Source organism: Toxotes jaculatrix, chromosome 2 (genome assembly GCF_017976425.1).
Source record: "Toxotes jaculatrix isolate fToxJac2 chromosome 2, fToxJac2.pri, whole genome shotgun sequence".
Classification (NCBI taxonomy): Eukaryota; Metazoa; Chordata; class Actinopteri; family Toxotidae; genus Toxotes; species Toxotes jaculatrix.
The window spans coordinates 28,978,624-28,991,401 of record NC_054395.1 but is presented as its reverse complement, the minus strand read 5'-3'; the positions used below and the strand labels follow the sequence as shown (position 1 = coordinate 28,991,401).

At 41.2% G+C, this 12,778-nt stretch overlaps 1 protein-coding gene across 1 annotated transcript; it reads right to left on the bottom strand.

Moving 5' to 3' along the window:
* Positions 1-6,547: 6,547 nt before the first annotated feature.
* On the bottom strand, positions 6,548-9,728 carry rps21 (ribosomal protein S21). The gene is made up of 6 exons (XM_041046004.1): positions 9,680-9,728; positions 9,139-9,222; positions 8,484-8,547; positions 7,706-7,777; positions 7,175-7,230; positions 6,548-6,679 (listed from the first exon to the last, which is right to left on the bottom strand). The coding sequence occupies exons 2-6, from the start codon at positions 9,186-9,188 to the stop codon at positions 6,670-6,672; spliced, it is 252 nt and encodes an 83-aa protein (XP_040901938.1). The 5' UTR covers positions 9,189-9,222; positions 9,680-9,728; the 3' UTR covers positions 6,548-6,669.
* Between the last annotated feature and the right edge of the window lie 3,050 nt (positions 9,729-12,778).

Genomic DNA, 12,778 nt, shown 5'->3' with positions numbered 1-12,778 from the left:
AGAAGCTGAAATATGCCTTAAAAATACCTTCCAATGTTAACTGAAGTGATTAAAAATTCCTGGATCTGCTTCTTTTACTGGATCCACACCAGAACTCAAAGGGTCGTCATGTGACATTACTGTTTTGCTGTTGACTGAATGTTTGAGATTGTGAGCACCATGTGTGTATAGGAGATTCTGCCATTGTGTACATGACTGTGAGACTGTGTGTGTGTCTGCTTGAACTCCAGGAGACAGCCTGTCAGTCTTTCTCTGTGCTTATAATCCGCCTCTCTCTCTCTTTCTGTCGCTCTGTAATCTCGTCTCTCTCCCTGGGAGCTGTCAGACCGTCCCATACAAACTTTTGTCGTCCTCCTGCTACTGCTGCTGTCCGTCAGTGTGGGTCTCAGTGTAAGCATGTGAGAGACAGTGTGTCCACTCAGTATTCCATCTCCACGCATACTCTCTTAAACTCCAAATGGTTCCTGTCACTGAGGAAAAAGGCTCCGTGTTTTCACTGAGAAACAGACACCAGAATAATCTTTTACACAAAAGTCTTCAGTCTGAATCCACCGGGAGCTGCTGTCGTCCCTCTGAATGAGTTGTCTCCTCTCGTACTTTCTCTTTACAGCTCTGTTTCACAGCAGAAGTGTTTGAAAGACATTTTAGAAGCAGCTCTTACGATGCACACTTTGGTTTCTGCTTCTTCCTGAATACACAAAACGATAGATGCGTGAAAATGTACACAACTTGTATGACACGACACAGAAACACATTCAGGTTCCCATCAGGGTTATTTGTAATCACTTGAGATGCACCTTTAGGAAACACCTGAGCAGCTGTGTGTGTGAGAGAGCACCACCATCTAATTAAGCTACAGGAACCACTTTAGAAGATGAAAGAGCTTCTCTGCCACACACACACACACACTTGTACATCCATCTTTGTGAGGACACTCGTTGACATAATGCATTCTCTTGCCCCTAACCTTAAACTTAACCATCACAGCCGAATGCCTAACCCTGACCCTGACCTAAAACCAAATCTTAACCCTCAAACAAACATTTTAAGGTGTGACAGAAAGCGAGGACCAGGTAAAATGTCCTAACTTTCCCAAAACTTCCTCACTTCAATGGATTAAAATACAACCAGTCCTCACACTGTGTAGCCATACAACTACACACACACACACACACAGGCAGGGGTCAGTGACCTCCTGCAGTTTAAAGGAGTCTTGAGACAGTGTGTTAATGCAGCAGAGCTTCATTCACTGACACACTAGAACATTCCACAGGCTGTTTGCAGACTCACATGTCGCACTGAAGACACCTCTGAGGTTAGCGTGCTCTGGTCTACGGCTGCAACCGATGATCATTTACATTATCAATTAAACTATGGATTCTTTTTTTTTTTCAATTAATCCACTGATCATTTAATCTACAAAAGTATTAAAAATGAATGCTGGGGGTGCTGTCTTTCATCAGTCAGTTACTGACTAGTCCTCCTCTGATCTTCTTCATGACAACATGCACCACCAGCAGTTTGCAGTGTGATGTTGAAAAAGCTCGGTGGAAAGTAAAAGCAGCACCACAGACAGTTTGGGTTGAAGAGGGCCTGCCGTTTCACCTCACTAATCCTCCCTTTCTCTCCGTCTTTCTCCCTGAACTCTATAACTAATCTACTTCCTGCTTACCGAACAGGCCAAAGGGGAAGTGAGGGACTGGCCGCTTGTTGTCGTGGCAACTGTTAACTGCTCAATCAATTGAACCCACTTATCCCCCTGCTGGCTGTCTGAAAAGAAAGTGAGGAATCAATGGAAGGGAGGAAAGGAGAGAAGTGTTGGAGGGAAGGAAGAAAGGAAGTATGTAAGTGAGTAATGGTGAGGATATTTGTTTGTAAGTGTACCCTGAGGGGCTCAGCATCCCATCAGTTATTGTGTGCAGGTCAGCAGTTTAACATGGAGTTTAGGTCTTTGGCTGATGGCATGACCACATCACCAGGTATTTCGATCAGGTGGTTGAAAACTGCTAAATGTTGTATTTAGATCCGTCTGTTACAGGTGTTCACAAGTTCACATTTTAAAAATCAAACCACCACATATAAAAAAAAGGAAACATCACTATAAAGCACAGGCATAAACACCTGGTGCATAAGAAAATTAAAGGTATGATACATCTGGAAAAATTCTTGCTTGAGCTAAAGCCATAAAAAAAGTCACCACAGGATGTAAACAAAGAAAGACAGGTGAAAGAGTTTTCACCACTGGGGGTGCCATCAAACCTTTCCCAGTCGGTATATAAAGTTTTGATGGTTCGAGGGCGACTTCTGATGTTTAAACGTTTTACTTTGAGTTGACAAAGATGAAGCGAATCCACGTTTGAAAACATCGGCTTAATATGGAAGGAAAGCCAAAACAGAGAGGAGAGGATGTGTTTTCAGATCTAACCGTGGTCTGAGTGGAAACGATCCAATTTGACGCGTGAACACTGTTTTTAAATTGGTCCACATTCGTGCAGATGGAACCACTGAAGCTCATTCATTCATGTCTCCACCCCTTAGAAAATCAGACGCTCCTATCTAAAGCCATCTGTCTATCTGCCTATAGTCAAAACTCTGCTTAATGCTCTTATCATCATATGCTACACACACACACACACACACACCTGCCATAACTTTAATATATATGCAGATGATAACAGTATTGAGTAAATATTGTTTGTCTATACCCAGCATTCCTCAGATGCTCCGCCTCCTCCTATCTGGATCAGATTGGACTTTGAGATGAACACACACACACACACACACACACACACACACACACACACACACACACACACACACACACACACACACACACACACACACACACACACACACACACACACACACAGAGAGAGGCAGTGCTGAAGGCGGATGTGTTTGAAGTGCTGTGGGCTGGGGAGGGGATGTTTTGGGTTGTGTGTGTGTGTGTGTGTGTGTGTGTGTGTGTGTGTGTGTGTGTGTGTGTGTGTGTGAGGCAGGTGCCTACATGCTCTTCTCTTTGTCTCCTTCAACAAAACACTTCAAACCACACACACATTCCTGGTGGGACCTCTCCCTCTCTCTGTCCTCTCACTGTTCTGTTCCTTTTAGTAGTTTTGCTTTTCTTCTGCCTAAAAAAAAAAAAAAAGATCAGGGCCTGAGGTTACTGATGTCTGCGAGTCAGTCTGTCCAACTGTCCATCCAACACTTTGAGCTCCAAGATGTCTGGTGAGCCCCTGACTTTTCCTCGAGTGCCACCATCATGCCAAATTATTCTATAAGATATGCAAATATCTTATAGAATATCTGAATGAACAGGACGACTGAAGTCATTCACTGATTAACATATTTTAGCCTAATTCTGTTAATGTTATATACAATATGCAGTGTCACCGTGGGTATAACTGAGGATTCATTTTATTTTAAACTGCAGCGTCCTCCCCATCTTTAGGCCCATTCACTCTCTCTCCATCCTGTCTTTTCCTCCCGTCGTCTCCCTCACCCTCTCACCAGTGTCTCTTTCACCTCCTTTCCCCTCATGGATCTCGCAGCTACACTTTGAAGTCCGCTGGCGTCTGAAAGAGGACAAAGAGACACAAAGAGATGAGCAGGGCTGCTTCTGAGGACGGACAAAAGGGTGCATGAGAGAGATGGAAAGATAGAGAGAGGTAGGGTCAGAGCAAGACTTGACAAAAGAGAGGAAGAGAGCAGTGGGAGGAGGACAGGGAATAAGAGACATGTTTAGACGTAAACGTGAGTGATAGACATCAGACTGTGTATTAAGACAGTTGGACAAGCACGTACTAAAGAGACATTGTAAAGTAACATACACCTGTATGCTGTAGCATCCAGTGGACTTTAAAGGAGCAGCAGGAATAAATAGGTCCTGGCTGCTAATGTTCCTGCTTCCTACACAGCAACATGCTATAAAAGCATGTTGGCTGTCCGTCCCTTGTTTCATGGCTGACACACAGTGTTCTTTGTCTGCATGTGTGTGTCAAAGGTATGCAGGGGGCCAGGTGAGGGAGTTCAGGGGGGGAGCGAGAGGGACTCCCATCCCTTCATGTTAAGATCATTGTTTGGCAAGCTGCGACTCGCCGTGCGTTCACTGCCACAGGCTGAGAAACACAGCGCGTTTCATTCAGATTAAGAGTCCAGCTCCTGAAGGAAAAGGAGACGTAATGTGTGCATTCAGATGTTTAAACAGACCAACAATGAAAACTGGAAAAAAGCAGTCAGATCCCGGTGTGGTTAATCTCTTTCTTCATTTATTTTGCTCTTTTGTGAGCATTGTTCTGTGAAGCTGCATTATCAGACACTCACCTGGTGATTGGAGACTGATCTAATGTGAATCGTGTTTCAGCAGAGATTCACAGGTCAGACAAGCGCTGTACCTCAGTGTACTGTCCAGCCGGCCTTCTGGGAAAAAGCCAGGGAAGGGGAAAGGAGGAGGAGGTGATGAAGACGATGATGACATGCTTCTCATCAGCTCGTCTGCTCACCTGAAGGGGAAAAAAAAAAACAGGGAGAATGTGTGGGAACAATGCAGTAAAGCAGCAGCTGATGACAGCTATCATTAAGGTTGTGCAAGGTTAAAGATGCCCTGAAACCGCTCTCACACACCACCGGCCCATCAGCTCCACGCTGTGTTTAGCCTCAATGACCACTGTCGCCTCCCCGCGCCTTCACCTCGCCCTGTTATTCCCACTTTGACATCGACTTCAATTGCTCATTCATCCTTTGAACGCCAGATGGTGCAGACAGTGGAATATAACACACATCTACTCCAAGATCTTGAAGTAAAAACCCACCTGCAACAGAAGTCAAACATCAGTACTTTTGTAACCGTGCAACTGCCGATGCCAGCTACGTTTGGCTTTTCCTGTCCTGATAAATCCACTGATTTCACCGGGTTTCTGGGAATTGGCAGTTTCACAGTCTTGGACCATTGTGCTTATTGTGTCTGCATGTAGACAGCACACAATGACACAACAACTACCATAAAGCCTGGGTGTAATAGAACACACAGTAAATCCAATACATTTAAGCAATAAAATCACATATGTGCATGTTTACAGAGTATTCAGAAAGAGCATTAAACTAACGTCATGTGAAGAGGAATGGTCCCTCAGAGCAGCAACATGTTGAATATCCAGGTCAGATTGTTTGACAGTGGACTTCAGGTCTCTGACGATAGAGAGCTGCTCTGAAGAGTCTCACGTCTTAAGTACAACATAAAAGACAGTATCAGTGTTCTGTGGGACATTTTAGCTTCTTAATAACAAACCACACTTTAGGGATTTTTGCAAACTATTTTCACATATGAAGTAGTTTTTCCAACAGTCAAAACCTCCATTCGTTTACAAAGAGTATGAAAATAAGTTGAAACACAATCACAGTCATCACTCTTAGTCAACACTATGTTTTAGCGTGGAACTGGAGCACAGACTTGCTGACATTCATGAAATTTCCTGTTTTTTTTTAAAATCTCATTCAAACACCAAAACAGTGAAAGTAGTAACGGCTCACTCACACTGTGGTTCAGGTCTTTGGCTTGTTATCATTTTGGAAATATGAAAACAGGTTTTTCTGGTTTAGAAGAAAACTTCATTTCTTGTCACACGCTGCCCCCTGCTGTTCACAATGAGCCACAAGCAGGGATGGATTTCTGTGAATCCAGAAAATCATCTGGAATTGTTGCAGTTCATTAAACATAAACTAACCCCATAGAAACATTACCTGTTTTATCAGCAGCTGTTTTAAAAGACTTAAAGGACTCAGAGCACAAATATTCACTAAACTGGTTTCTTTTATTCTGAGGTGGTTTCCACAACCTGTAATTTACTATTTTGCAACCTTATTTTGTAGCAGCCAAAAGATTCACTGAACTTTCTAGTTACTACAAGTCTATAGTCAGTACCTCGTTACAATACAAGCCACCTGAACACTCTCAGCCAGTGCAGGCATCATTTCGCTCGGAGCATTTGTTTTTCCAAATCAACATTTTTTAGAAGTGCTATGAAAAAGTTTAGAATCTGAAGTCTTGGAGTCAAACTTTGGTTTCATATCTGATTAGATTTATCAGTCTCACCTTTTTGTGTTGTTAACCTGCTTTGCGTATTTTTTTCTGTCGAGAACCATGTCCCTGAAAAATTGACCGAATAGTTGTTTTAAGCTCGTTGCTTAACCGTCCTCGAGCAGCGTGTTTCACCCACAGTGCTCTAACATCACGGAAACTTTAACTCCCCCATTTGGATCCAGAAACTTTTCATGTATTAACATTAACATCTTATTTCTACCATTTTTGCTATGTAGTGTTGTAGTTATTTAGTGTAGTATTTTTAGTTTTTTTAAGTTTTATTGTACTCAGATCATACTGACCCCAAACAGGGATCAGCCAACACAAAAGTTTACCGGTTCATTCCATGTCAGGCAACATCGGCTGACATCTTCGCAGAGGAAGAAGGCTGAAAACTGGTGACGCGCCACTGAACTGAAATATTACCTGAAAGCTTGATACTAAACAAGACAGTTAACTGATACTGTAGGAAACACAACCTGTTTACGTCTTTCATGAGTTATTAAGAAACCACAACAATGACAATGACGGCAATGACAGTTTTTTCCACCATTTTATTTTACAAAGTTCCCACAGCTCCAGCGTCACACTCAAAAGTTCCTGTGAAAAGAGGAAAAAAAACGTTTTAGCTGCCAAATCCAGGTTGTCAGCAGATACTGATCTAAACTCTGATCCTGCCTGAGCACTTCGACATGTCACAGTTGGAAAAGCACAGGTGTGGGTGCAGACTGACTGGGACACGAGAACAGATCTGAGCCGTCGTCACTGTTATTTAGTGACATCTGTGTTTTTCCTACAACGACCAGTCAAAATGTCTGACATGACGGCCAACCGATGCTCTCGCTGCCTCAAAGGAACAACACCTGCTTCACATATGTATATACATACAGCACTACATCAGTTTGACCTCTGATCCCTGCACATGGATACACTTCAGATGCAGCACACTGATGATGGAAGCTACAGATAAACTATGATTCACTGTCCTCATTCATGCCTGATTTATATTCAATATTTCCATTTCAAATACAGACACACACTGAACTCTCAGGTGAGGCAGCTGAACTGTAGCAACAAGTCAGAACAGGTTCTTACTTTGCGACAATGGTGTCATTCTTTGCCAGCCTCAGGATGGAGTCATCAGACTCACCCTGTAAGAAGAGAAAAAAAACAAACCTAAGTGTAGCGGCAGGTTTCTACACTGTGTTACATCAACCCAACACACTGAGGTAAACGTGTTTCCACTGCAGACAGGGAAACATCTCCTTCTGAGCCCAGCCAATAAACTGGCAGGCCTGGAGCGTTGCTGCAGTTATCAGTGTACAGAGCTCCAAATAATGTTTAAACACACAATTCTAATTCAATTAGAGGGAACATTTATTAATTAAATATTTGTTGACAAAAACAGAAAACAGGAGTTGATCCACACTTGGTACTTAGTGACTTCTTTTTAAAAAAAGAATTTCTGTTTGACAAACCAGCCTTGACATATTTCTGATGAGTACATTACACCAGGAATCACCAGGGAAGAATTAGGTTCATGACAAACTGACTCTCAAAAAGGTTTCCTGTGCTCATGAGACAGGAGGCAAATTACAATGCTGCAGACGCTCAGCTCTGACTTACCATTCGGCGGATGGCGCCGCAGATAGCGTAGGTCTTAAACTGACCGTTGAAACGACCGGTCACCTTGTCAACCTGCAGAGGACAGAGCACAATAAGTAACTCCAAAACAACCGCTGAGCACAGGGAACCTATGGGCTTTTGGTTAATTCAAGCTGTTAATACTCAAGTTCTTAAAATAAAGATCTGACTGAAAATTGGTTTCACAACAGTTTTGCATCTCGAAAAACTGACAACGGCACAACCTGCAATCATGATACGCGGTGATAACACTTTTCACTGTTTTTAAACCAGTTGTGCAGTTTCAGATTTCTGAAAGTTCTGTTACAGTAGAGTATGTGTCAGCACACGATTAGACTGTGGAACTGTAAGCTGTTTTTTTTTTTTAAAGGTAATAATCACAAATAAAGAGTGGCATCTCTTTAATTTTTATGAGCAACAACCATCTTTGGGGGACCAGTCAACACTGCATTTTTGACAGGAAGGAAAATGTGTAACTATTAATGTTTTTCCAAAACAAAAAATGAGAAAAAGTTAAATTTATGATATTTACTGACTTATATCTGCCCATATTAACATGAAACACGCATAATGTCTGGCTTACTTAAATAAAAAAGATTTAAGATTGATTCTCACTCAGCCGTAGCTTATACCAAATCTTGGGGACTTTATTAGCATTATTACAAATAATTGACATTGACAACTGACTCAAGCTACACTGACGCAGCTTCATACACTTCTGTGAAACACAATTTGATCAGATTTAAGATTTTTGTTTTACCTCAGCGATGTTGATCTGGATGGAGGCATGGTCCTTGGCTCCAATGATTCTGTTGCTAGCAGAGCTGCAAAACACAAATGCAGTGTTACTGGTACTTTAGTTTTCATGTGATTCAAATGGCAACAAAGTTCCTGGGTTTTTACAGGGATCCCCAGGTTAAATACCTATGAAGACCTATGAAACACCACATATAAAAAAAACTTTGATCTTTTCATCTTAAACGACTGTACAGGCCAGTGGCTTTATTGTAATTACTGTAAAGTTTATCTTTACATCACACCACAATTGTGAGACGATGAGCTTCCTGACTAAAGCACAATCAACAAGTCCACTGTTAGTTTAATATTATATGAATATAATGTCAAAATACTGTAAAATATATGACTTTGCTTCCTATGGCTGGTTAAAGACTTTTTAATGCCCTTTTAATCAAACTGAATCTGCTTTGGGAGTTTTAGACTTTTGGACACCCTGTCATTCATCCTCTGACACTGCAGCAATGGTCTGAAGGAAAAATAAATAGATAAACTTTCAGATGAGCCTCAATGAAAAACCCCCAAACAACCTTTTCTGTTAGTAACCATGTGTGTTACATGTAATCACAGGCTGTTCCCCAGAAATCCTCCATCTCACGGTAAATGTTAAGAGAACTCACCATTTGCGTGGGACGTAGAGGTCCACAAATTCACCAGCGTCGTTCTGCATGTTTAAAAGGTTGCACAGGTGGTCGCCTACAAACCTGAAAGAAATGAATTTAGACCAAAAAGACCCGAGAGGATTAGATGCGTTGTCCCCCGTGCTATCTACTGTAACCCCGATCACACACATGCTAGCTAACACATAAAAGACCGTGTGAGTTTGTTTTCAGCCGCATATTTTTTAAACGTTGAGCGTAAAACTGCACAAAAATGTCACAATAAATCCACAAAAATTCCACTTCTTCCTCAGCGTGCCCTGACGGCGTTAGACAGCTAGCATCGGTTAGCTAAGGACCGCACATCGCGGCCGCATGTGGCTGCTCACACACTCCGCAAACTTTTGCTATTTACAAACAATTTCGGGAACAAACACCAACGACACACGGTCTACGAACACACAGTCACATCAGCCTTGATAAATCTCACAGAAAGAAAGGTTATGTAGGAAAATACGAACGATTTTAAAGGTTTTAACACGAGAGCGCGACAGAAACCCACCGTATACGACAAATGGCCGACAGGAAAGGAAGAGTTGTTGACCAGGAAACAAAAGAATCACTTCCGGGATGTTTGTGTCGCCGCCTGCTGGACGCGCCAGCTCCCCATCAGAATTAAATGCACCAGCCAGTCAAATTTACAGACGTAAAAAACAGAAACAAAACAAAACAAAAAGTCTCAAGAGAGCATTTTCAAAGATTTAAAGATGTCACTCTTATATTCTTACATTATATTCTATTTTATTTAAGCACAACTTGAATGCAGGACTTTTACTTGTGTTTGAAGCTGGATCAACCTCCTGGGGAACCCCTTGGCAAAACTTTGCTGTTGGGCCCCCTGCTGGCCTCTACTGCTTATGGCAGTTTTTTTTCACGGTTCCCTCAGACACCCACAAACAAACCAGCACTCTAAACCATTGCTTTGTGGAGGTGCAGCCCTAAGCATGATAAACAGTCCCAGACCCGAAGTACATGAGGAAATTCTTTTGTTATATGAGCACAGTAAAGAAAAGATCTGATCACATGTGAATTTAATAAAGTTCAGCAAAGGTACAGGAACCTCAAACATGGTGACATTTCAGAATGCACATAATGCAAAACAAGTAATTTTCACATTTGTATTGAACACAAATATTCTGAACACATTATATTACCGTTGTTGCAGATTACATGATACATGTAATAAATGTGTGATATTCATATCACATCTCACAAAGTATCTACGTTATTCTTTTCCACAAAATTGGATTCCCTCAGAAGATAATGCCACTCTGAAATGTGTGACACTGTCAAAAAGACAGCAAAGTTTGAAATTCCATCACATGTCAAATTCATGTTATAGAGCTTATTCATGTCACTGACATACATACAACTGCAGCCTTTACCGTTTCTGCAAAGAAATTACGTTTAGCCTGTCATAAATGAAATTATTACACTGCATTAAAATTGAAACCCATAAATAAATAAATACATGTAAGTTAGATAGAGTACATGTACACTTAATATTAAGTATCAGATATGTCTTATGACATGAATAAAAATAGAGGTATTTTCAAAAGCTTGACCTAAACAGACCAAAGTAGTGTTTTCTACTAATGCTAGAAATAAAAAATGTCATGAAACTAGTTCTTATAATGTTACAGCTATTTGTTTAACTACCTTTAACACTACACACTACGGACACTACATCATTTCACATGCATGTGTGCATCACTGCCGTTGCTGTGACTTGTCCTCGTGTCCTGAGGTCATTGTCACTTTTTCTCGACACACGTACATCCGACAGCCAGCTTGTAGGGACACCTGCACCAGGTAACTGGTGCCGTCTGAATCCTCTCGTAAACCGAAATCTGGAAGTAGATGGGCATGGCGATCATGTTGGTCACGGTGCAGCTCTTGCACACAGCATACTGAATGACCTCGGGATCTCTACCCTCAGAAACATTCACACTGAAAAGAAGGGAAAAAATGTCAATGAATTAATCAAATCTAATTAAATCAAATCAAAGAACTTCATTTGTCCCCTGGGGGGCAATTCAAGGCATGTGAGCAGTTTACACAGTTAACACAATAATAGCATAGAATAAAACAGATAGCATAGGAATAAAATAAAACAGTATTAACAGTCTGTACAGTCTGTATATTATACAGTCTTTGCATGGTAGATATATGGATGTATATATGGAAGCATAGAGGCAAACAGAAGTGAAGGTCAGAAATCTGCCTGCCGAGCTTCATCAGAGCGAGCTGGGTTTGAACTTCTCTCTCTGGCTTTTTTATCTTTTTTATACAAATGTTTCTGTCACTTTTCATGCAAACAGCCCCGTACAACTCTATGAGAGTCTGTCTCTAAACTGTAATCCCCATGACTTCTATGGCAGGAGCATTTTCACCTCACCTTCCACTGTGGCTGCTCAGAGCCATCACTTTCTCCTATTTCAGCAGAGAGAAAACTCACCTCAGGTTCCAGGGTGCAACTGAAGACTCGTTGAGGTCTGACACATGTTTGAAGAATTGCTTGCCAGTATGGTCAGCACGTTGACAGTGTGTTGGACAGACAGGAGTGCCGCAAACTGTCCCCATCAGTCCCAGTAAGAGCTGGAAACACAAATACAAATTCATATTCATATTCATATTCATATTCATATTCAGTGTGTCATTCATTTTCGCCAAAACAGCCAAATAACCGACTGGAAACATTCTTAGGTGACCTCCGCTGTGTGTCAGATATGTCCGTTTGCACACTCTATCTGTCTGCACTGACATCTACGAAATAAAAGATACAATGCCGAAAAAAAAATCTCTTTCTCAAAAAAAGTTCATGGTCATATTGGGGAAAAAAATCTTCAATCTTTAAATCATCACACTACCTGCTTCTGCTTGCACTAGCTTCTAAATCCTTGTGTATTAATACATTTTGAAGTCAAAATTATTCTTTGAAAGTGCTTTTTTCCCCAGATCATTGAAGGTACTCACCAGAATAGCAGTGGAGTCCATGCTGAAGCTGAAAAACAGAAGCAAATGCTTTGAAACCAGAGTGAATCAAGAACTGCCCTTCTTCTGTCGGCTTGTTGAATCTCAGTCTGAACTTGCTGGCTTTGGAATCCCCTTTCACTGAGCCGCTGGAGTCTACCTCTCCCCCTGTGCACCTTTGCGCTTTTTATCCTTTGTCATGGCAGTGACGAAATAACACATTTGCATTATGGGGAAAACGACGGAGGCGGCATTATGGCCCAGTGCCAAGAATACAATTTAATCTGAATGAGAAATGGGGATGGTTTTGGGCATTGTTTGTGTTTTGTCTGTTTTATTCCTCTCTTCTTAAAAAGTGATAATTTCAAAATAGTAAATATCTGGGCTTCAAAGTGTGAATTTTTAGATCCTCCTCCTCCTTCAACATAAACTCATGAAATGTATTTCTTCTTCTTTTGACTTAAAACCCATACCTGCAGTAATCTCAATGCAGGACCTTTATAATAGCTTAATCAATTTTCCTGTAGGGAAAAGTAAACTTATGTGGCTGATGTTTTTGTACTATTATAGAATTATTTTATCATCATATTTATATAATCTTTGATTTTTTTTTTTTTTAGATGATTTC

What these genes read in the sequence shown, in the direction of transcription:
- rps21 (XM_041046004.1), bottom strand. Translation starts at nt 9,188, where the DNA reads ATGCAGAACGACGCTGGTGAATTTGTGGACCTCTACGTCCCACGCAAA. An exon ending in TCCAGATCAACATCGCTGAG is followed by an intron (nt 7,778 to 8,483) that starts GTAAAACAAAAA and finishes TGTCCTCTGCAG; the next exon opens with GTTGACAAGGTGACCGGTCG. An exon ending in GCGGCGCCATCCGCCGAATG is followed by an intron (nt 7,231 to 7,705) that starts GTAAGTCAGAGC and finishes CTCTTCTTACAG; the next exon opens with GGTGAGTCTGATGACTCCAT.